Genomic DNA, 24,328 nt, shown 5'->3' with positions numbered 1-24,328 from the left:
AAGAGTTGGCGTTTGCGAGATGCTGCTACTGGTGCCGCCGCTGCTGTTCTTGCGGCGGGAGTCCATACATCTACCCAGTGGGCTGTCACAGTCATATAGTCCTGACCCTGCCCTGCTCCACTTGTCCACATGTCCGTGGTTAAGTGGACATTGGGTACAACTGCATTTTTTAGGACACTGGTGAGTCTTTTTCTGACGTCCGTGTACATTCTCGGTATCGCCTGCCTAGAGAAGTGGAACCTAGATGGTATTTGGTAACGGGGGCACACTGCCTCAATAAATTGTCTAGTTCCCTGTGAACTAACGGCGGATACCGGACGCACGTCTAACACCAACATAGTTGTCAAGGACTCAGTTATCCGCTTTGCAGTAGGATGACTGCTGTGATATTTCATCTTCCTCGCAAAGGACTGTTGAACAGTCAATTGCTTACTGGAAGTAGTACAAGTGGGCTTACGACTTCCCCTCTGGGATGACCATCGACTCCCAGCGGCAACAACAGCAGCGCCAGCAGCAGTAGGCGTTACACGCAAGGATGCATCGGAGGAATCCCAGGCAGGAGAGGACTCGTCAGAATTGCCAGTGACATGGCCTGCAGGACTATTGGCATTCCTGGGGAAGGAGGAAATTGACACTGAGGGAGTTGGTGGGGTGGTTTGCGTGAGCTTGGTTACAAGAGGAAGGGATTTACTGGTCAGTGGACTGCTTCCGCTGTCACCCAAAGTTTTTGAACTTGTCACTGACTTATTATGAATGCGCTGCAGGTGACGTATAAGGGAGGATGTTCCGAGGTGGTTAACGTCCTTACCCCTACTTATTACAGCTTGACAAAGGGAACACACGGCTTGACACCTGTTGTCCGCATTTCTGGTGAAATACCTCCACACCGAAGAGCTGATTTTTTTGGTATTTTCACCTGGCATGTCAACGGCCATATTCCTCCCACGGACAACAGGTGTCTCCCCGGGTGCCTGACTTAAACAAACCACCTCACCATCAGAATCCTCCTGGTCAATTTCCTCCCCAGCGCCAGCAACACCCATATCCTCCTCATCCTGGTGTACTTCAACACTGACATCTTCAATCTGACTATCAGGAACTGGACTGCGGGTGCTCCTTCCAGCACTTGCAGGGGGCGTGCAAATGGTGGAAGACGCATGCTCTTCACGTCCAGTGTTGGGAAGGTCAGGCATCGCAACCGACACAATTGGACTCTCCTTTTGGATTTGGGATTTCAAAGAACGCACAGTTCTTTGCGGTGCTTTTGCCAGCTTGAGTCTTTTCAGTTTTCTAGCGAGAGGCTGAGTGCTTCCATCCTCATGTGAAGCTGAACCACTAGCCATGAACATAGGCCAGGGCCTCAGCCGTTCCTTGCCACTCCGTGTGGTAAATGGCATATTGGCAAGTTTACGCTTCTCCTCCGACAATTTTATTTTAGGTTTTGGAGTCCTTTTTTTACTGATATTTGGTGTTTTGGTTTTGACATGCTCTGTACTATGCCATTGGGCATCGGCCTTGGCAGACGACGTTGCTGGCATTTCATCGTCTCGGCCATGACTAGTGGCAGCAGCTTCAGCACGAGGTGGAAGTGGATCTTGATCTTTCCCTAATTTTGGAACCTCAACATTTTTGTTCTCCATATTTTAATAGGCACAACTAAAAGGCACCTCAGGTAAACAATGGAGATGGATGGATTGGATACTAGTATACAATTATGGACGGGCTGCCGAGTGCAGACACAGAGGTAGCCACAGCCGTGAACTACCGCACTGTACTGTGTCTGCTGCTAATATATAGACTGGTTGATAAAGAGATAGTATACTCGTAACTAGTATGTATGTATAAAGAAAGATAAAAAAACCACGGTTAGGTGGTATATACAATTATGGACGGGCTGCCGAGTGCCGACACAGAGGTAGCCACAGCCGTGAACTACCGCACTGTACTGTGTCTGCTGCTAATATATAGACTGGTTGATAAAGAGATAGTATACTCGTAACTAGTATGTATGTATGTATAAAGAAAGAAAAAAAAACCACGGTTAGGTGGTATATACAATTATGGACGGGCTGCCGAGTGCCGACACAGAGGTAGCCACAGCCGTGAACTACCGCACTGTACTGTGTCTGCTGCTAATATATAGACTGGTTGATAAAGAGATAGTATACTCGTAACTAGTATGTATGTATAAAGAAAGAAAAAAAAACCACGGTTAGGTGGTATATACAATTATGGACGGGCTGCCGAGTGCCGACACAGAGGTAGCCACAGCCGTGAACTACCGCACTGTACTGTGTCTGCTGCTAATATATAGACTGGTTGATAAAGAGATAGTATACTCGTAACTAGTATGTATGTATAAAGAAAGAAAAAAAAACCACGGTTAGGTGGTATATACAATTATGGACGGGCTGCCGAGTGCCGACACAGAGGTAGCCACAGCCGTGAACTACCGCACTGTACTGTGTCTGCTGCTAATATATAGACTGGTTGATAAAGAGATAGTATACTCGTAACTAGTATGTATGTATAAAGAAAGAAAAAAAAACCACGGTTAGGTGGTATATACAATTATGGACGGGCTGCCGAGTGCCGACACAGAGGTAGCCACAGCCGTGAACTACCGCACTGTACTGTGTCTGCTGCTAATATATAGACTGGTTGATAAAGAGATAGTATACTCGTAACTAGTATGTATGTATAAAGAAAGAAAAAAAAACCACGGTTAGGTGGTATATACAATTATGGACGGGCTGCCGAGTGCCGACACAGAGGTAGCCACAGCCGTGAACTACCGCACTGTACTGTGTCTGCTGCTAATATATAGACTGGTTGATAAAGAGATAGTATACTCGTAACTAGTATGTATGTATAAAGAAAGAAAAAAAAAACACGGTTAGGTGGTATATACAATTATGGACGGGCTGCCGAGTGCCGACACAGAGGTAGCCACAGCCGTGAACTACCGCACTGTACTGTGTCTGCTGCTAATATATAGACTGGTTGATAAAGAGATAGTATACTCGTAACTAGTATGTATGTATAAAGTAAGAAAAAAAAACCACGGTTAGGTGGTATATACAATTATGGACGGGCTGCCGAGTGCCGACACAGAGGTAGCCACAGCCGTGAACTACCGCACTGTACTGTGTCTGCTGCTAATATAGACTGGTTGATAAAGAGATAGTATACTCGTAACTAGTATGTATGTATAAAGAAAGAAAAAAAAAACACGGTTAGGTGGTATATACAATTATGGACGGGCTGCCGAGTGCCGACACAGAGGTAGCCACAGCCGTGAACTACCGCACTGTACTGTGTCTGCTGCTAATATCGACTGGTTGATAAAGAGATAGTATACTACTAATATTATATATACTGGTGGTCAGGTCACTGGTCACTAGTCACACTGGCAGTGGCACTCCTGCAGCAAAAGTGTGCACTGTTTTAATATAATATTATGTACTCCTGGCTCCTGCTATAACCTATAACTGGCACTGCAGTAGTGCTCCCCAGTCTCCCCCACAATTATAAGCTGTGTGAGCTGAGCAGTCAGACAGATATATAATATATATAGATGATGCAGCACACTGGCCTGAGCCTGAGCAGTGCACACAGATATGGTATGTGACTGACTGAGTCACTGTGTGTATCGCTTTTTTCAGGCAGAGAACGGATATATTAAATAAACTGCACTGTGTGTCTGGTGGTCACTCACTATATAATATATTATGTACTCCTGGCTCCTGCTATAACCTATAACTGGCACTGCAGTAGTGCTCCCCAGTCTCCCCCACAATTATAAGCTGTGTGAGCTGAGCAGTCAGACAGATAATCAGATATATATAATATTATATATAGATAATAGATGATGCAGCACACTGGCCTGAGCCTGAGCAGTGCACACAGATATGGTATGTGACTGAGTCACTGTGTGCTGTGTATCGCTTTTTTCAGGCAGAGAACGGATTATAAATAAAACTGGTGGTCACTATCAGCAAAACTCTGCACTGTACTGAGTACTCCTAATGCTCCCCAAAATTAGTAAATCAAGTGTCTCTCTAATCTATTCTAAACGGAGAGGACGCCAGCCACGTCCTCTCCCTATCAATCTCAATGCACGTGTGAAAATGGCGGCGACGCGCGGCTCCTTATATAGAATCCGAGTCTCGCGATAGAATCCGAGCCTCGCGAGAATCCGACAGCGTCATGATGACGTTCGGGCGCGCTCGGGTTAACCGAGCAAGGCGGGAAGATCCGAGTCGCTCGGACCCGTGAAAAAAAACATGAAGTTCGTGCGGGTTCGGATTCAGAGAAACCGAACCCGCTCATCTCTAATTAAGAATAAGATCTATTTATAGATACAATGATAAGATCTGAGTTTGCCCTTTGTCCTATTGTGACTTCAAAGAGATTTAATATTTTAGGTACTATTGGTTCACTAAAAGGTTATCTCATAGGCTGATTTTAGCTGGGTGAGAATATCTAAATATAAACAGCCCCTTTTATAACAGGACACAGCTCAGAGCCCGGATAGTGGCAATAGACAGTTGGTATGTCAGCAAAGTTATATTAACCCATGCTCTGATTCCACATATGGATTCCACACATTACAACATGTCATATTTTTAATTCCTAATTATGTCATAATCATGACGGTAACTTTTATAAAAATAATATATGTTGATATTTAGAGACCCTACAGCACACGCTAATCTAACACTTAAATAATAGACAGTAGAAAATGTGTGATTGTCACTTTATTTTACTCTTCAGTTTATACACAGAGCTGACTGACTTCTATAGAACAGGTTTTTTTCTTCTAAATTCCCAGTTGATTAAAATAAGGATTTGGCTCATCTCACAAAACAAAAAATCTGCTATTGAAATAAACAACACTTGTATCCCTCCATGAAGGTGCTGTATACCATTCCAAAGGTGTCATTTAATTGAGCATGTAAATGTAATATACACTGATTATGTCAATACTGATTATATAGATTGTTACGAACAGTAATTATTACTCACTGAAATATAAAGCATGTACTGCCCAGATACAATAATACTAAAGAATCTCTTATAATTAAAATATGACCTTTGCATATGTTGACATCCATACACTGGGGGTCATTCCGACCCGATCGCTCGCTGCAGTTTATTGCAGCGCAGCGATTGGGTCGGAAATTGCGCATGCGTCGGTGCCGTAGGGCGCCTGCGCATGCCGGACGGCCGAAAGGCCGTCTTTTCCTAGGGATTGCCTCTACCTGATTGACAGGCAGAGGCGGTCGCTGGGCGGGAGGGTGCGGCACGGCAGCGTTTGGCCGCCGTTATGGGGGCGCGGTCCGGTCAACGCAGGTATGGCCGGACAGTGCGGGAGGCGGGTCGCAGCGGCTGCGTGACGTCACATGCAGCTGCTGCGACCAGTGGCAGCGATGATCAACTCCCGGCCAGCCGCAGGAGCTGCACTGGCCGGGAGTTACTCCACAAGTACAAAAGTATCGTCGCTGTGTGATGCTTTTGTACTTGTCCTGGGGGGGGGGGGGGGGCAACTGACATGCGGGGTGGGCTATCCCTGTTGCCCTGTGCTGGGCATCCCCTCCGCATGTCAGGAAGATGATCGTAGCTGTGCTAAATTTAGCACAGCTATGATCAACTCGGATTGACCCCCACTGTGCTGAATGTTGCAAAGCTATGCTCTAATGTTTTGTCTATCTATCTATCTGGTGCTTAAAGTGGTCCTAGAGAGGTGGTGGAACTCACCCCCCCCCCCCCACGGCGCCCATGTAGCAAACATATTGCGCGCGCCCCCAGTAGTTTGCCCCCAGTAGATGCCCCCCAGTAGTAATGCCCCCCAGTAGTTTGTCCCCCCGTATATGCCACTCAGTAGTAATGCCCCCCAGCAGTTTGCCCCCAGTAGATGCGCCGCTACAGAAAGGAAAAAAAATCTCAATGCTCACCGCGCCCCGCTCCCGTGTCCGGCCTCTGCAGTCCTCTCTTGGCGTCCGCTCCTCGGCACTATGGGAGAGACGTCTGACGTCTCTACCATAGCGCAGTGACAGCGCCGGAAGCCGGAGCTCAGTACTGAGCTCCTGCCTCCGGTTGTCGCTGTGGAGAGGGAGCCGGGCACCCGCTGGTAACACAATCTCAGCGGGTGCCCGGCATCTCCCTGCAGCGCCGGCCACACATCGGGTTAGGTGAGCCGGAGGAGGAGGAACTGCGTTCCGTCTCCAAGTGGAACTGATGGAACGCAGTTCCGCCCCGTTCCGGCTCACTTTAACCCCTGTATCTATCTATCTATCTATCTATCTATCTATCTATCTATCTATCTATCTATCTATCTATCTATCTATCTATCTATCTATCTGCCCATTCATTTATCCCTGTATGTCTCCGCTTAAGTTATTCTATCTGTAAACATCCAGTGACAAAGCCCCAATCAATAGTGATCTATAACTCAACTTGTAAACTGCATTGCATATGAGGAAGTGAGTGTACTTACAAATCATGGCATTAGCCAAACTGCTACTAATGCATCTTTCTAATCATCATTAATATTTAAATCTTTACTTCAGCTATAACATTACTTTCATGCAAATGCTAGTATTAATTATGTCCCTTAAAAGAACACCATATACTGTATAAAATAGTAGATGTACAATCTAAATATAAACATAACCCTTGTGGAGAGAGATAAAGTACCAACCAATCCTAACTTCCTTGTTATAGCTGGAGCAGTGAAAGCCCTTTATCAGTGATAACAAGGCTTTTCACTGATTCCCCCTATTCACAGAAAGGGTAAAGACCAGTACTGACAGGAGAGATGTGTGCTGAGCGATCTTAACACAGACCACTCAGCACACATCCCCCCCCCCTGCTCAGCACAGCTCAATGTATGCTGAGCGAGGGGGACGGACGGGGAAGGGGGGGTGCCCAGCGGGTGAAATGAGCGATGTGCTACACTGAGCCATGCAATCTAGCACCGGTGATAGCGACGCGCAGTGCCGTGCATCGCTATTGCTGTGGGGGGTACACACGGAGAGATCTGTGCTTAACTTCTAAGCAATCTAGTCAGATTGCTTAGAATTTAAGCACTTATCTCTCCTCTCCATGTGTACCCCCCTTTACAGTTGCGAAATCTCAGATTTCACCAGTGGTACCCCTGATAAGTGTTGATATCACTCCAAACACGGAAAGCTGAGATTTCCGTTTCACTTCTCCCCAAAAAATTGCCATCTCAGGTAGTGATGAGCACCGGAAATTTTTCGGGTTTTGTGTTTTGGTTTTGGGTTCGGTTCCGCGGCCGTGTTTTGGGTTCGAACGCGTTTTGGCAAAACCTCACCGAATTTTTTTTGTCGGATTCGGGTGTGTTTTGGATTCGGGTGTTTTTTTTCAAAAAACCCTAAAAAACAGCTTAAATCATAGAATTTGGGGGTCATTTTGATCCCAAAGTATTATTAACCTCAATAACCATAATTTCCACTCATTTTCAGTCTATTCTGAACACCTCACACCTCACAATATTATTTTTAGTCCTAAAATTTGCACCGAGGTCGCTGGATGGCTAAGCTAAGCGACCCAAGTGGCCGACACAAACACCTGGCCCATCTAGGAGTGGCACTGCAGTGTCACGCAGGATGGCCCTTCCAAAAAACACTCCCCAAACAGCACATGACGCAAAGAAAAAAAGAGGCGCAATGAGGTAGCTGTGTGAGTAAGCTAAGCGACCCTAGTGGCCGACACAAACACCTGGCCCATCTAGGAGTGGCACTGCAGTGTCACGCAGGATGGCCCTTCCAAAAAACACTCCCCAAACAGCACATGACGCAAAGAAAAAAAGAGGCGCAATGAGGTAGCTGTGTGAGTAAGCTAAGCGACCCTAGTGGCCGACACAAACACCTGGCCCATCTAGGAGTGGCACTGCAGTGTCACGCAGGATGGCCCTTCCAAAAAACACCCCCCAAATAGCACATGACGCAAAGAAAAATGAAAGAAAAAAGAGGTGCAAGATGGAATTGTCCTTGGGCCCTCCCACCCACCCTTATGTTGTATAAACAGGACATGCACACTTTAACCAACCCATCATTTCAGTGACAGGGTCTGCCACACGACTGTGACTGAAATGACGGGTTGGTTTGGACCCCCACCGAAAAAGAAGCAATTAATCTCTCCTTGCACAAACTGGCTCTACAGAGGCAAGATGTCCACCTCATCATCATCCTCCGATATATCACCGTGTACATCCCCCTCCTCACAGATTATCAATTCGTCCCCACTGGAATCCACCATCTCAGCTCCCTGTGTACTTTGTGGAGGCAATTGCTGCTGGTGAATGTCTCCACGGAGGAATTGATTATAATTCATTTTAATGAACATCATCTTCTCCACATTTTCTGGATGTAACCTCGTACGCCGATTGCTGACAAGGTGAGCGGCGGCACTAAACACTCTTTCGGAGTACACACTTGTGGGAGGGCAACTTAGGTAGAATAATGCCAGTTTGTGCAAGGGCCTCCAAATTGCCTCTTTTTCCTGCCAGTATAAGTACGGACTGTCTGACGTGCCTACTTGGATGCGGTCACTCATATAATCCTCCACCATTCTTTCAATGGGGAGAGAATCATATGCAGTGACAGTAGACGACATGTCCGTAATCGTTGTCAGGTCCTTCAGTCCGGACCAGATGTCAGCATCAGCAGTCGCTCCAGACTGCCCTGCATCACCGCCAGCGGGTGGGCTCGGAATTCTGAGCCTTTTCCTCGCACCCCCAGTTGCGGGAGAATGTGAAGGAGGAGATGTTGACAGGTCGCGTTCCGCTTGACTTGACAATTTTGTCACCAGCAGTTCTTTGAACCCCAGCAGACTTGTGTCTGCCGGAAAGAGAGATCCAAGGTAGGTTTTAAATCTAGGATCGAGCACGGTGGCCAAAATGTAGTGCTCTGATTTCAACAGATTGACCACCCGTGAATCCTTGTTAAGCGAATTAAGGGCTCCATCCACAAGTCCCACATGCCTAGCGGAATCGCTCTGTGTTAGCTCCTCCTTCAATGTCTCCAGCTTCTTCTGCAAAAGCCTGATGAGGGGAATGACCTGACTCAGGCTGGCAGTGTCTGAACTGACTTCACGTGTGGCAAGTTCAAAAGGTTGCAGAACCTTGCACAACGTTGAAATCATTCTCCACTGCGCTTGAGACAGGTGCATTCCACCTCCTATATCGTGCTCAGTTGTATAGGCTTGAATGGCCTTTTGCTGCTCCTCCAACCTCTGAAGCATATAGAGGGTTGAATTCCACCTCGTTACCACTTCTTGCTTCAGATGATGGCAGGGCAGGTTCAGGCGTTTTTGGTGGTGCTCCAGTCTTCTGTACGTGGTGCCTGTACGCCGAAAGTGTCCCGCAATTCTTCTGGCCACCGACAGCATCTCTTGCACGCCCCTCTCGTTTTTTAAATAATTCTGCACCACCAAATTCAAGGTATGTGCAAAACATGGGACGTGCTGGAATTTGCCCAGATTTAATGCACACACAATATTGCTGGCGTTGTCCGATGCCACAAATCCACAGGAGAGTCCAATTGGGGTAAGCCATTCTGCGATGATCTTCCTCAGTTGCCGTAAGAGGTTTTTAGCTGTGTGCGTATTCTGGAAAGCGGTGATACAAAGCGTAGCCTGCCTAGGAAAGAGTTGGCGTTTGCGAGATGCTGCTACTGGTGCCGCCGCTGCTGTTCTTGCGGCGGGAGTCCATACATCTACCCAGTGGGCTGTCACAGTCATATAGTCCTGAGCCTGCCCTGCTCCACTTGTCCACATGTCCGTGGTTAAGTGGACATTGGGTACAACTGCATTTTTTAGGACACTGGTGAGTCTTTTTCTGAGGTCTGTGTACATTTTCGGTATCGCCTGCCTAGAGAAATGGAACCTAGATGGTATTTGGTACCGAGGACACAGTACCTCCAACAAGTCTCTAGTTGCCTCTGCAGTAATGATGGATACCGGAACCACGTTTCTCACCGCCCAGGATGCCAAGGCCTCAGTTATCCGCTTTGCAGCAGGATGACTGCTGTGATATTTCATCTTCCTCGCAAAGGACTGTTGGACAGTCAATTGCTTGGTGGAAGTAGTAAAAGTGGTCTTACGAGTACGACTTCCCCTCTGGGATGACCATCGACTCCCAGCAGCAACAACAGCAGCGCCAGCAGCAGTAGGCGTTACACGCAAGGATGCATCGGAGGAATCCCAGGCAGGAGAGGACTCGTCATAATTGCCAGTGACATGGCCTGCAGGACTATTGGCATTCCTGGGGAAGGAGGAAATTGACACTGAGGGAGTTGGTGGGGTGGTTTGCGTGAGCTTGGTTACAAGAGGAAGGGATTTACTGGTCAGTGGACTGCTTCCGCTGTCGCCCAAAGTTTTTGAACTTGTCACTGACTTATGATGAATGCGCTGCAGGTGAGGTATAAGGGAGGATGTTCCGAGGTGGTTAACGTCCTTACCCCTACTTATTACAGCTTGACAAAGGCAACACATGGCTTGACAAATGTTGTCCGCATTTCTGTTGAAATACTTCCACACCGAAGAGCTGATTTTTTTGGTATTTTCACCAGGCATGTCAATGGCCCTATTCCTCCCACGGACAACAGGTGTCTCCCCGGGTGCCTGACTTAAACAAACCACCTCACCATCAGAATCCTCCTGGTCAATTTCCTCCCCAGCGCCAGCAACACCCATATCCTTCTCATCCTGGTGTACTTCAACACTGACATCTTCAATCTGACTATCAGGAACTGGACTGCGGGTGCTCCTTCCAGCACTTGCAGGGGGCATGCAAATAGTGGAAGGCGCATGCTCTTCACGTCCAGTGTTGGGAAGGTCAGGCATCGCAAACGACACAATTGGACTCTCCTTGTGGATTTGGGATTTCAAAGAACGCACAGTTCTTTGCGGTGCTTTTGCCAGCTTGAGTCTTTTCAGTTTTCTAGCGAGAGGCTGAGTGCTTCCATCCTCATGTGAAGCTGAACCACTAGCCATGAACATAGGCCAGGGCCTCAGCCGTTCCTTGCCACTCCGTGTGGTAAATGGCATATTGGCAAGTTTACGCTTCTCCTCCGACAATTTTATTTTAGATTTTTGAGTCCTTTTTTTACTGATATTTGGTGTTTTGGATTTTACATGCTCTGTACTATGACATTGGGCATCGGCCTTGGCAGACGATGTTGCTGGCATTTCATCGTCTCGGCCATGACTAGTGGCAGCAGCTTCAGCACGAGGTGGAAGTCGATCTTGATCTTTCCCTATTTTTGGAACCTCAACATTTTTGTTCTCCATATTTTAATAGGCACAACTAAAAGGCACCTCAGGTAAACAATGGAGATGGATGGATACTAGTATACTTATGGATGGACGAGCGACTGCCGACACAGAGGTAGCTACAGCCGTGGACTACCGTACTGTGTCTGCTGCTAATATAGACTGGATGATAATGATAAAAAAAATATATATATCACTACTGCAGCCGGACAGGTATATATTATATAATGACGGACCTGCTGGACACTGTCAGCTCAGCACTGCAGACTCCTAAAGTAAGCTACTAGTATCAAGAAGATAGAAAAAAAAAACCACCACGGGTAGGTGGTATACAATTATGGATGGACGAGCGACTGCCGACACAGAGGTAGCTATAGCCGTGGACTACCGTACTGCGTCTGCTGCTAATATAGACTGGATGATAATGAGATATAAAATATATATATATCACTACTGCAGCCGGACAGGTATATATTATATAATGACGGACCTGCTGGACACTGTCAGCTCAGCACTGCAGACTCCTAAAGTAAGCTACTAGTAGTATCAAGAAGATAGAAAAAAAAAAAACACCACAGGTAGGTGGTATACAATTATGGATGGACGAGCGACTGCCGACACAGAGGTAGCTACAGCCGTGGACTACCGTACTGCGTCTGCTGCTAATATAGACTGGATGATAATGAGATATAAAATATATATATATCACTACTGCAGCCGGACAGGTATATATTATATAATGACGGACCTGCTGGACACTGTCAGCTCAGCACTGCAGACTCCTAAAGTAAGCTACTAGTAGTATCAAGAAGATAGAAAAAAAAAACAAAACACCACAGGTAGGTGGTATACAATTATGGATGGACGAGCGACTGCCGACACAGAGGTAGCTACAGCCGTGGACTACCGTACTGCGTCTGCTGCTAATATAGACTGGATGATAATGAGATATAAAATATATATATATATCACTACTGCAGCCGGACAGGTATATATTATATAATGACAGACCTGCTGGACACTGTCAGCTCAGCACTGCAGACTCCTAAAGTAAGCTACTAGTATCAAGAAGATAGAAGAAAAAAAACACCATGGGTAGGTGGTATACAATTATGGATGGACGAGCGACTGCCGACACAGAGGTAGCTACAGCCGTGGACTACCGTACTGCGTCTGCTGCTAATATAGACTGGATGATAATGATATAAAAAATATATATATATATATATCACTACTGCAGCCGGACAGGTATATATTATATAATGACGGACCTGCTGGACACTGTCAGCTCAGCACTGCAGACTCCTAAAGTAAGCTACTAGTAGTATCAAGAAGATAGGAAAAAAAAAAACACCACGGGTAGGTGGTATACAATTATGGATGGACGAGCGACTGCCGACACAGAGGTAGCTACAGCCGTGGACTACCGTACTGCGTCTGCTGCAGTGCTAATATAGACTGGATGATAATGATATAAAAAATATATATATATCACTACTGCAGCCGGACAGGTATATATTATATAATGACGGACCTGCTGGACACTGTCAGCAGAATGCGTTTATAGAATAAAAACACCACACGACGAGTGTTTAACTTTTTCAGGCAGACAATCACAATATACTGGTGGTCAGTGGTCACTGGTCAGTCACACTGGCAGTGGCACTCTGGCAGCAAAAGTGTGCACTGTTAAAATATGTACTCCTGCTATAACTGCTCCCCAGTCTCCCCCACAATTAAGCTGTGTGAGCAGTGAGCACTCAGCACAGTCAGATATACAGTATTACATAGATGATGCAGCACACTGAGGGCACACTGAGGCTGAGCACAGATATGGTATGTGACTGTGTCACACTGTGTATCGTTTTTTTTCAGGCAGAGAACGGATTAATTAAACTGGTGGTCACTGGTCACACTATCAGCAAGTAGTACTCCTAATATGCTCCCCAAAATTAGTAAATCAAGTGTCTCTACTACTCTCTAGTCTACTCTAAACGGAGAGGACGCCAGCCACGTCCTCTCCCTATCAATCTCAATGCACGTGTGAAAATGGCGGCGACGCGCGGCTCCTTATATAGAATCCGAGTCTCGCGATAGAATCCGAGCCTCGCGAGAATCCGACAGCGGGATGATGACGTTCGGGCTCGCTCGGGTTAACCGAGCAAGGCGGGAAGATCCGAGTCTGCCTCGGACCCGTGTAAAAAGCGTGAAGTTCGGGGGGGTTCGGTTTCCGAGAAACCGAACCCGCTCATCACTAATCTCAGGATGATGTAAGGAGGCTGCCTGTGACTGGGACATGAGAAGATCCCGGACAGTATATATTAGCAGTGGCGTAACTAGAGGTTTGGAAGCCGCTGGCAAACTCTCAAGGTGGGCCTCCTATTTGAGTTTTATAAACCATTAGGTCTACATGTTTTATCATATACAAACAATCATCGTGCATATTACAAATATGTAACTCCTCTAAATGCAATTTACAGTGAAACTCTGATTCATTGATCAACACATACAATCAGGGCCGGCAACAGAAATCTTGGGTTCCGGTACAGTGATATCTCTGGGGTCCCCTCAGATTAGATAATGAAATAAATATATACTGTACATATATATATATATATATATATATATATATTGCAAAAAAATTTGCTGCACAATATAAAAAACTGTTAATAAATAAATATTTATCTATACACTTATATATAAATATGTATCTTTTATCTTCCTTCCCCACACACACCACAGTCTGTCTCTCTCCAATGACTCCATGCTGCATTCCCAGCTCCCCCACCCCATCCCAAAGCCCTTTATCCCCTCACCAATCTACTCTTACCTGGGGAAGACTCACCTGCACTGCACTCCCCAGTATCCCGACCCTAACACCGCACAGCAGGTACCATGCAGCCCTCACACCCCACCAAAAAAGGCCGGCGCAGGACACGCAAATCCTGGCTAGTGGACCTGCTGCCATGTCCTGTAACTGCTTGTAGAGCTGGACCCAGAAAAGCGAACGCACACTCACGCCACACAGTAACTGTATGTAAAAGGCTCCTGTCACACTTAGGCTGCGCCCACACTGCCTGCAGCTTGCTGCTCTATTTGGACTAGACAGCTGACATCCCTGCCAGGCGCTAAGTAGCATATCTTGGGGCCCTTCTGATGCTTGGGGCCTGGTACAGGTGTCCCCTTTGACCTCCCTGTCGCCAGCCCTGCATACTTTCAGCCAAGGACATTCTAAAGAATTGGTTTTACTGTATGCAAAATAAATATTAATCAGAATTGATTACCTGTTACATTTTATTACAGTATAGCTTTTTCATACCTTAAAATACACTTACAAAGCTTTGACAGGGAAACGATCTTTTCACGCTGCCTCACAGAGTCGATACACTCACAAAACTTTGACACTATTTGACACCACCTCACCATCTATCCTGTAAGCAGAGCCAATATGGACCAAACGTTTTACATATTTGTCACTCTTACTGTGTCACCATCATATCTTTGTATTAGAAATCACAACTCTAATTGAAATGAATAGTAAATTAATAGTAACGTGTACACAGAAATTAATTGCCAAATCACATATTTAGTCTACAGTATTTAGTGACTGATTTCGGAGTGGCCCCTTCACCTTGTGGAACCCTAGACATTTTCCAGTCTGGCCAGTGGCCACACTATAGTTACACCTCTATATCTTAGTGTAGTGACCCAGCATATGTAGGATCATTTCACTCTGCCAACTACCTGCTGACCCCCCGGGCTGGGCACTCCTCACCCTCTCCAGCTGCTGCGTTAATGTTTGCTGGCCCCAGATTGCCCCCATCCAACTGCCCACCCTCCTTTCTGATACTCAGGGGCAGATGTATTAAACCTGGAGAAGTGATAAACCAGTGATAAGCGCAAGGTGATAACGCACCAGCCAGTCATTACAGATTTGAACAATTACAGTTATGAGCTGATTGGCTGGTGCGTTGTCACCTTGCGCTTATCACTGGTATATCACTACTTTATCCCTTCTCCAGGCTTAATACATCTGCCCCATAGTCTGACTAGCTGCCCCCTGTCTGATGCCGAGTCCGATGGCCCCCTCTCCCTCCCCTGGCCAATTTGCTGTGCCTCTCTGAAGTGAAGTGATCTGACATATGTATTTTCTGGTTCACTGGTGACTGCCTACTGCCCCCCTCTACCACTACTCTCCCAAGGCCAGCTCACTCTGACAGTGGCGCATGTGCCATATATGGTGACCAGGACACAGATATGGTATGGCAGTTGTCTGCTGCTTCGTTGAGGATGCTGATTTCATTGGCCACCGTAAGATGGCTTAGCATTTCTGAGTCACTTAGGGGCAGATTTATTAAGCCTGGTGAAGTGATAAAGTGTAAAGTGATAAAGCACCAGCCAGTCAGCTCCTGTCATTTTTCAAACCCAACCTGTAACATGGTAGTTAGGAGCTGATTGGCTGGTACTTTATCACCATGCAATTTATCACTTCACCAGGCTTAATAAATCTGCCCCTTAGTAACTTCAGGATACTGATGTCACATTGATGTGATCAGTTTCAAACTTACTGTGTCACATTTCTCTATCTTTATGAATAGACCCCTATTTTTATTACAGTTAGGAGCTGATTGGTTGGTATTTATCTCTCTCCAACTTATCACTCTCCAAGGCTTAGTGCACCTGCCCCTGTATCTTTTATATATATTTTTAACTGTTTAACAGTTGGGTCCAGTTCTTGCTATAGTAGCCTATGTACCAGACATACTTCAGTTACACTTATTATATTTCATCCACTAAAAAATAATAATAATACTAATAAACAAAATACTAGTGGCTTAAAAGGTGTTTATGCATCTTTTTGCATGTCTTCATATGTACACAGTTACGCAAACAGGCCCTAACTGCACTTGATCTATGTCAAACTGCTCCTTCCATCCTCCATCCTGCATCTCCAGCTGCTAGCAGCATCAAGTGCCAGACATAGCAAATCTGCTTATGCGCAAATGCATGCATTGTTTTGTGGACATGCACAGAAATTATTTGCCTATATTACGCTGCACAAAGTAAACTGATGTACACATACCTCCCAACTTGTTTTCTAGCTGAGGAGGGACAGTATAATGAACGCCGAAGGCGTGCCCCTGAAATTGGGGGCGTGGCCTCATGGTAATGGGGCATGGCCTCGTGGCAAGTGCAGCGATCACAAGACACACCCCCATTTTTGCCAATCATGGGGCATGGACAGCGTTTAGTGAGCTGCTAGCCATGCCCCTTGTCCCTCTCTATTGGGGAATAGATGCACAGTGTCTATTCGGGATCCGGTCTGAAGATCGACAGTGTCTAGGTCGACAATGTTTAGGTTGACCACTATAGGTCGACAGTCACTAGGTCGACATGGATGGAAGGTCGACAGGGTTTCTAGGTCGACATGTGCTAGGTCGACAGGTCTAAAGGTCGACATGAGTTTTTCACATTTTCTTCTTTTTTTCAATTTTTTCATACTTAACGATCCACGTGGACTACGATTGGAACGGTAAAGTGTGCCAAACGAAGCGGTAGCGGAGCGAAGGCACCATGCCCGAAGCATGGCGAGCGAAGCGGGGCACTAATTTGGGATCCCGGTCACTCTACGAAGAAAACAACACAAAAAAAAATCCTCATGTCGACCTTTAGACCTGTCGACCTAGCACATGTCGACCTAGAAACCCTGTCGACCTTCCATCCATGTCGACCTAGTGACTGTCGACCTATAGTGGTCGACCTAAACATTGTCGACCTAGACACTGTCGATTTGATGAACCACACCCGTCTATTCAACGCTGCTCTGCTCAGAGCAGCGAGTGACAGGGGGGAATCTCTCAACTCTCCCCCCAACACGGGACACTGCGACCCGTGGGTGGAACAGCAGGACAGACCAGGAAAAACGGGACTGTCCCGCCAAATTAGGGACAGTTGGGAGGTATGTGTACATACAATTCAGCTGCAGCCCCTTTCAATGCAAAGAGGAATTTTTATCATCTATCCCTGAAAACATACAGCGATTTGCTACAGGGTAGTGTCTCTTTAATTATAAACTGAAAATGTTAACAGACCTCCCTCACACAAAAGCCATCATAACTATTTTACTCATAAACATATTTCAAGCCAAAACTCCTCCCGTAGACGCAGAACAATTATAAAAATAAAAAGCCTCAGCCATTAAATAGTTCAGCAGAACAATATCCAATAAAACACAAACCACCCTCAATGATTATTCTCGTCTAGAGATTAGGAGTATCATGGGGAGACTTTGAGACTCTTGGTTGCCTGAGAATGTAAGGCCACACCCAGATCTATCACTGTTTTATATGTGTTATCTTAATCTACGTCATTTAATAAGCCTGTGTAATTTAGCAGTCTTATTCCATAAATCAAATTATGTTAAGCGTTTGTCCTATGGTATTAGTTAAGAAAGATGCCCCGAAATTTGTACAGTTTAGAGTTGGAATAAGGTTTCTTAGAACTCAATCGGGCACCCGAAACGTGTGGGGAAACTTTGCTAGGATCTGTAATTGATTTGTTATTATGAAAAAATAGTTGTTGATACAAAGTATTAGCGAAGACAGCTGAAATCACACAATGTGTGTGTTCTGCTCATGACTTGGGATACATGGTGGTGTCATTATCTGAGCATATAGCGGCGAGAGTACAAGGGTGTAAAAAAAGGTTACTTTTGGAATTTTAATGTTTCATCTGTGAACTTTTACAACTTACAGTAGGATTGAACTGTATGAAAGCTATCGAGCTTGTAACGGTGGGAATATATCAAATTGGTTTTCACTTGGAAGAAAAATTTCTACTGGGTAAACAATCTATATTCAACAAATGGAGCAGGTTTGTTTGTTCAGTTTATAGAGTGGGAGTTTAAATGTAACACTCAGGGATGAAAGGGTAGTTCTGTCTAATAAAGCTCAAGTAGAAAAGCCACTTTTAATCTGCAAATATACATTATTTACACTGTGAGGAATCTTTATCTGTAGGTATATGGATTACACATGAGATCATTCTGGAGGGCAGACAATAAATCATTCCAGTTCTTAATGCTGTACAAAGAATGTTTAAGGAATAGTTTTGAAATGATTATAGAAATGTTTTTCAATAGCAAGAATGTGTACTATATATATATATATATATATATATATATAGTATATACACTCACTGTCTACCCCAACTGTCACTCCTGTCTGTCTGCCCCTCCCCTTTAGAATGTAAGCTCTCACAAGCAGGGCCCTCAACCCTCGTGCTTATCCTTCTGGCAAGGTGCATACACACTTGCCGATAAAGTAAACAACGTCGCTCATTTTGAGCTTCCTGAGCGACGTCGTTTTCTATATCGCCCAGTGTGGATGCTGCAGATAATGAACGATGCCCCGTCCTGAGCATTGCTCATCGTCACCCTCCCTCAGCTGTGCATGCAGCTCAATTTGGACTATCGTCCATGAGCTGCATGTATGGACAGGCCACAGCTAACGTTACTGTTCGATAATGCTAGCGATATCGCACAGTGTGTATGCCCATGTTGGCCGGCCTGGCATCGCGATGGGGACACACTGGGCAATGTCCCTCACCGAGCGCCTAGTGTGTACCCAGCTTTACTTAAACTTTTCACATTAGCACCTAATACCTCAGTTTTTTGCCACTCTGATAATTATGTCAGTGTTTATTTACGCTGTACTTGTCCTACAGTACATTGTCTTCAACTGTAAGTGACCATTGTCCTGTCTTGATTTTTAATTTATGTACTCTGTAATAGGGAGCTGGGGATCCCTTGTGGTGCCATATAAATTGAGGACAATAATAATAAATAAATAAATACATGCACAGTATATATATATAATATACACACACTGCTCAAAAAAATAAAGGGAACACTTAAACAACACAATGTAACTCCAAGTCAATCACACTTCTGTGAAATCAAACTGTCCACTTAGGAAGCAACACTGATTGACAATCAATTTCTTTCACATGCTGTTATGCAAATGGAATAGACAACAGGTGGAAATTATAGGCAATTAGCAAGACACCCCCAATAAAGGAGTTGTTTGCAGACCACTTCTCAGCTCCTATGCTTTCTGGCTGATGTTTTGGTCACTTTTGGAAGCTGGCGGTGCTTTCACTCTAGTGATAGCATGAGACGGAGTCTACAACCCAAACAAGTGGCTCAGGTAGTGCAGCTCATCCAGGATGGCACATCAATGCGAGCTGTGGCAAGAAGGTTTGCTGTGTCTGTCAGCGTAGTGTCCAGAGCATGGAGGCGCTACCAGGAGACAGGCCAGTACATCAGGAGATGTGGAGGAGGCCGTAGGAGGGCAACAACCCAGCAGCAGGACCGCTACCTCCGCCTTTGTGCAAGGAGGAACAGGAGGAGCACTGCCAGAGCCCTGCAAAATGACCTCCAGCAAGCCACAAATGTGCATGTGTCTACTCAAACGATCAGAAACAGACTCCATGAGGGTGGTATGAGGGCCCGACGTCCACAGTTGGGGGTTGTGCTTACAGCCCAACACAGTGCAGGACGTTGGGCATTTGCGAGAGAACACCAAGATTGGCAAATTCGTCACTGGCGCCCTGTGCTCTTCACAGATGAAAGCAGGTTCTCACTGAGCACATGTGACAGACGTGACAGAGTCTGGAGACGCCAAGGAGAACGATCTGCTGCCTGCAACATCCTCCAGCATGACCGGTTTGGCAGTGGGTCAGTAATGGTGTGGGGTGGCATTTCTTTGGGGGGCCGCACAGCCCTCCATGTGCTCGCCAGAGGTAGCCTGACTGCCATTAGGTACCGAGATGAGATCCTCAGACTCCTTGTGAGACCATATGCTATTGCGGTTGGCCGTGGGTTCGTCCTAATGCAAGACAATGCTAGACCTCATGTGGCTGGAGTGTGTCAGCAGTTCCTGCAAGATGAAGGCATTGATGCTATGGACTGGCCCGCCCGTTCCCCAGACCTGAATCCAATTGAGCACATCTGGGACATCATGTCTCGCTCCATCCACCAACGCCACGTTGCACCACAGACTGTCCAGGAGTTGGCGGATGCTTTAGTCCAGGTCTGGGAGGAGATCCCTCAGGAGACCATCTGCCACCTCATCAGGAGCATGACCAAGCGTTGTAGAGAGGTCATACAGGCACGTGGAGGCCACACACACTACTGAGCCTCATTTTGTCTTGTTTTAAGGACATTACATCAAAGTTGGATCAGCCTGTAGTGTGTGTTTCCACTTTAATTTTGAGTGTGACTCCAAATCCAGACCTCCATGGGTTAATAAATTTGATTTCCATTGATAATTTTTGTGTGATTTTGTTGTCAGCACATTCAACTATGTAAAGAAGAAACTATTTAATAAGAATATTTCATTCATTCAGATCTAGGATGTGTTATTTTAGTGTTCCCTTTATTTTTTTGAGCAGTGTGTGTATATATATATATATATATAATATACATATACATATACACAGAATATATGTGTGTGTGTGTGTGTGTGTGTGTGTGTGTGTGTGTGTGTGTGTGTATATATATATATATGTGTGTGTGTACTATTTATATATATATATATATATATATACATATTATGTATTATATTTTATATATATATATATATATATATATATATATAAACACACACGCATGCACACACACTAGCTGTTGCTTTGCTGTGGTTCATCAAATTTACTGTTAAATGGACTTACTATAGTTGGGATTGCTTTGGAAGATCAGTAAATCATCATCCCATGGTTGAATGATGTGGTGTATTGAGACGTTCGGCTTGAAGATCCAGCTGAGTTACAAAGCTCTGTAAGGTCTCCATCCTCATTCCACCATGTCAGTTTCTTAAGGAGCCTATGTTTAGTAGTCAGGTAATATTGGCACACTGCTAAGAACTCTTAGAATAATATGTATATAGTATGCGTAAAATAACACAATATATGTTACATGCTTCTTAGAATAGTTTTTCCTGGCAATGAGTTCTTGGTGAATAAAACAAACCTATTATAGCTCTAGCTCCATATTCTAGCTATTTAAACAATTATTGGTTTCAAAGAACAAGCTACCTATTAATAATAATAAAAGGCTATAATATAAATTAATGACAAGGTTTCTAGTGAGAAATGACTGACACTTATACTATCTTGCTGGATAGTAATGACTAATTTCTGACCATGCAATACAGATTAGTAAAAATAAGTGTGGCCTGGGTGGTCAAATGCCCCCTTAGTTAATATTGTGGTAGTAGTATAGCCCAAGTCTATTGTTTATGATAAATTGGCAACTACATTGCACTATTAAATAAAAAAAAAAACGTTGTTTCTGTTAGGGCAGTATCCGTGGAGATAATAAGCTCTCTAGAGTTGTATTATGAAGTCTTCAATTATAGCAAGTTACCTTTCCATAGAGAGCTATATGCTCCAGGTACTTGAATGCCAAGTAGTATAGTCTTATTATTTTGGGGTATTGCAGAGTGGATAGGAACACAGTAGAATGGAGACAGATAGCAAGGTGCACATGGCATGATGAAGGAGATTCTCCAAGGACTGGATACAGTCAGACAGGATGCATGTGCCATATGCGTTGGGGCTGAAATGCTGGCATTCAGGATGCCAACAGTCAGAATACCGACCATGGCATCCCGATGATTAGAATCCCGACAGAGGTTGGAAAAGTATACTAACCATCCCCCCCAACCCTAACCCTCTCTTACCACAGCCTAAACCTAACCCTCCCCTCCGCAGCCTAACCCTAACTCTCCCTCGTGGTGCCTAAACCTAACTCCCCCTTCCTGCAGCCTAAACCTGACCCTTCCCACCCTGCAGCCTAACCCTAACCCTCCCTGGAGGTGCATAAACCTATATCTCCCTCCCCGCTTTGTAAACCTAACCCCACCTTCCCACAGCCTAGCCCTCCCCTCAAAGCCTAAACCTGAACTCCCCCCTGCGGCTTACCTATCCGGCGGCCCGGCAGTCACTTTTTCGGGATCCCGTCTGTCGAGAGACCCTAAATGGGATTTTGATCCCATTCAGGATGCCAGTGCCAGCATTCTGAGCAGTGTCGGGATTCTGGTGTCAGTATTTCGATTGCCGGGATCCCGACCCTTGGGATCCTAACCGGATCCCGTGCCACAGTAGAAAGTCAAACAAACAATCCAAGGTCAGGGCAGACAGCAGGCAAGGCAAGGTCCATTAAACAATCAGAGGTCAGGGGCAGGTAGTGGTCAAGGCAAGGTGCAGTAAACAAGGCAAGGTCCAGGCAGGAGGCAGAAGCAGAATACAAAGACAGTTTGGTTCACAATGAGGAAAACTCACAGAACAGAGCTTTACTATCACTAGCATAAGTGCAACATACAGAAAACTAAATGCTAAAGTGGCAATAAAGATGTCTTGGTGATCAGCTGACTCACCAGAAAAAAACAGCGGCACCCGTGAGAAGTACATGTCCCGCTTTCAGTTTGCCACAATGTGTGGCCATAATGTTCAGCTGCAAATATCATGTTAGAGTACTGTACTACAACATTACCAGTAATCCTATATGGCTCTCTGCCCTGTGAGGGAAATTGTGATCACAAAGTGCTGACATTAGTGAGGACAGCAGCAATGGGCAATAATAGCTACTTCTGCTATCACCCATGATACATCATTCATGCATTAATGCACATATACATAGTCCTTAGTTCTGAGGCTGCTCCTCCATCCCCCTGCCTCATGCCTGGACCATCTCTGCTCTGCTTACACCCTGCCATCAGGCTACTGTACCTCCTGCTTGCTTGCACCTCATGTCATCTCTCTGTTGCCCCTTCCTACTAGATTGTTAGCTCCTCAGAGCAGGGCCCTCTTTCTGTTGTTGTCAAAACCCTCTTCTCGACACATTTCACTCACAGCTCTCTCCTACTCAGCGACCATCTTTACCCGCTTTTTCTACTGCTGGTAAAGGCTCCTCTCTATCTATGGCCACCAGCCCCAAGTAGTGCGCTGATCACTCACTCGCTACTTACATCTAAGCTGTATTATGTCTTGAGGATTGTGGTGCTCTTTGTTACCTGTACTCAATTTTTGTTATTTATTTACTGTAATGTTAATGTTAAGTTTTGTCTCCGTGTACTGGCCTTTGTATGGCGCTGAAAAACACTTGTGGCGCCTTATAAATAAAATGTTATTTAATAATAATAATATACATGTATCAATGATAAGTTACATTATAATGACCTCATATGTCTTTACTTTTTAAGTCTCCAAAGAAAGCAAAAAAGAAGACGGATGGGGCCGGCTCTAATGTATTCTCCATGTTTGATCAAAGCCAAATCCAGGAATTCAAAGAGGTAATTCTTACATTTCCGCAATCCACATCTTTCATTCCAATTACATTTTGACTTACGTACTGTACTTAGTAAGGATTCATTTGCTATCTCATCATTTCTATTTAATTGATTCACACACCAGCTAACAGCTAACAATATGGGACACTAGGCCCAATTCAGCATTGATCCCTGTAGTTTGGTGATTTGCGCACTTCTGCGCATGCGCAAGGTCTTAAACTGTGATCACAGTCTAAGTGCTGGTGGGGGGGCGGAGATGGGGTGGGGGTTTGTGGACCGGACAACAGAGGCATGTCCAGACTATGTGCGGGTCGGGTTGACGTCATATGCAGCCGCTGCGACCCAAAACATGGCGGCAAGGCTGCTAAGGCAGGGGGCTACCCTAAAGGTGTGAGCAAATCATTGTTTAACAAGCTCACATTTTAGCGGGGGGGGGGGGGGGGGGTACACCTGGCATGCGGGGCGACCTTGCCCTATGCTGGGCTAACCCCTACATGCTAGTAGGGGGAGTTGTAGTTTTACGATTTAGACCCACAGTATTGTATTGATGGATTGGGATGATGGAGGTGTTATGCACACCAGTGCCTGCAGGAAAGTACTGGTGTCAGGACTGTTATGCACTCCAGTGCCTGCAGGAATGTACTGGTGTTTGAACTGTTATGCAAAACAAATGGACT

General features: G+C 45.4%; 1 protein-coding gene across 1 annotated transcript in view; it reads left to right on the top strand.

The window, feature by feature from the left end:
* The window catches only part of MYL10 (myosin light chain 10), a 99,761-nt gene that overhangs the window by 13,253 nt on the left and 62,180 nt on the right, over positions 1-24,328 (top strand). Inside the window, exon 2 of the mRNA XM_063956055.1 lies at positions 23,565-23,654. Within this exon, the coding sequence (XP_063812125.1) occupies positions 23,565-23,654 (90 nt within the window). The remainder of the gene's footprint in view (positions 1-23,564; positions 23,655-24,328) is intronic.

The sequence above is a fragment of the Pseudophryne corroboree genome, chromosome 2 (genome assembly GCF_028390025.1).
Source record: "Pseudophryne corroboree isolate aPseCor3 chromosome 2, aPseCor3.hap2, whole genome shotgun sequence".
Classification (NCBI taxonomy): domain Eukaryota; kingdom Metazoa; phylum Chordata; class Amphibia; order Anura; family Myobatrachidae; genus Pseudophryne; species Pseudophryne corroboree.
This window is presented reverse-complemented; position numbering and strand designations above follow the sequence as displayed.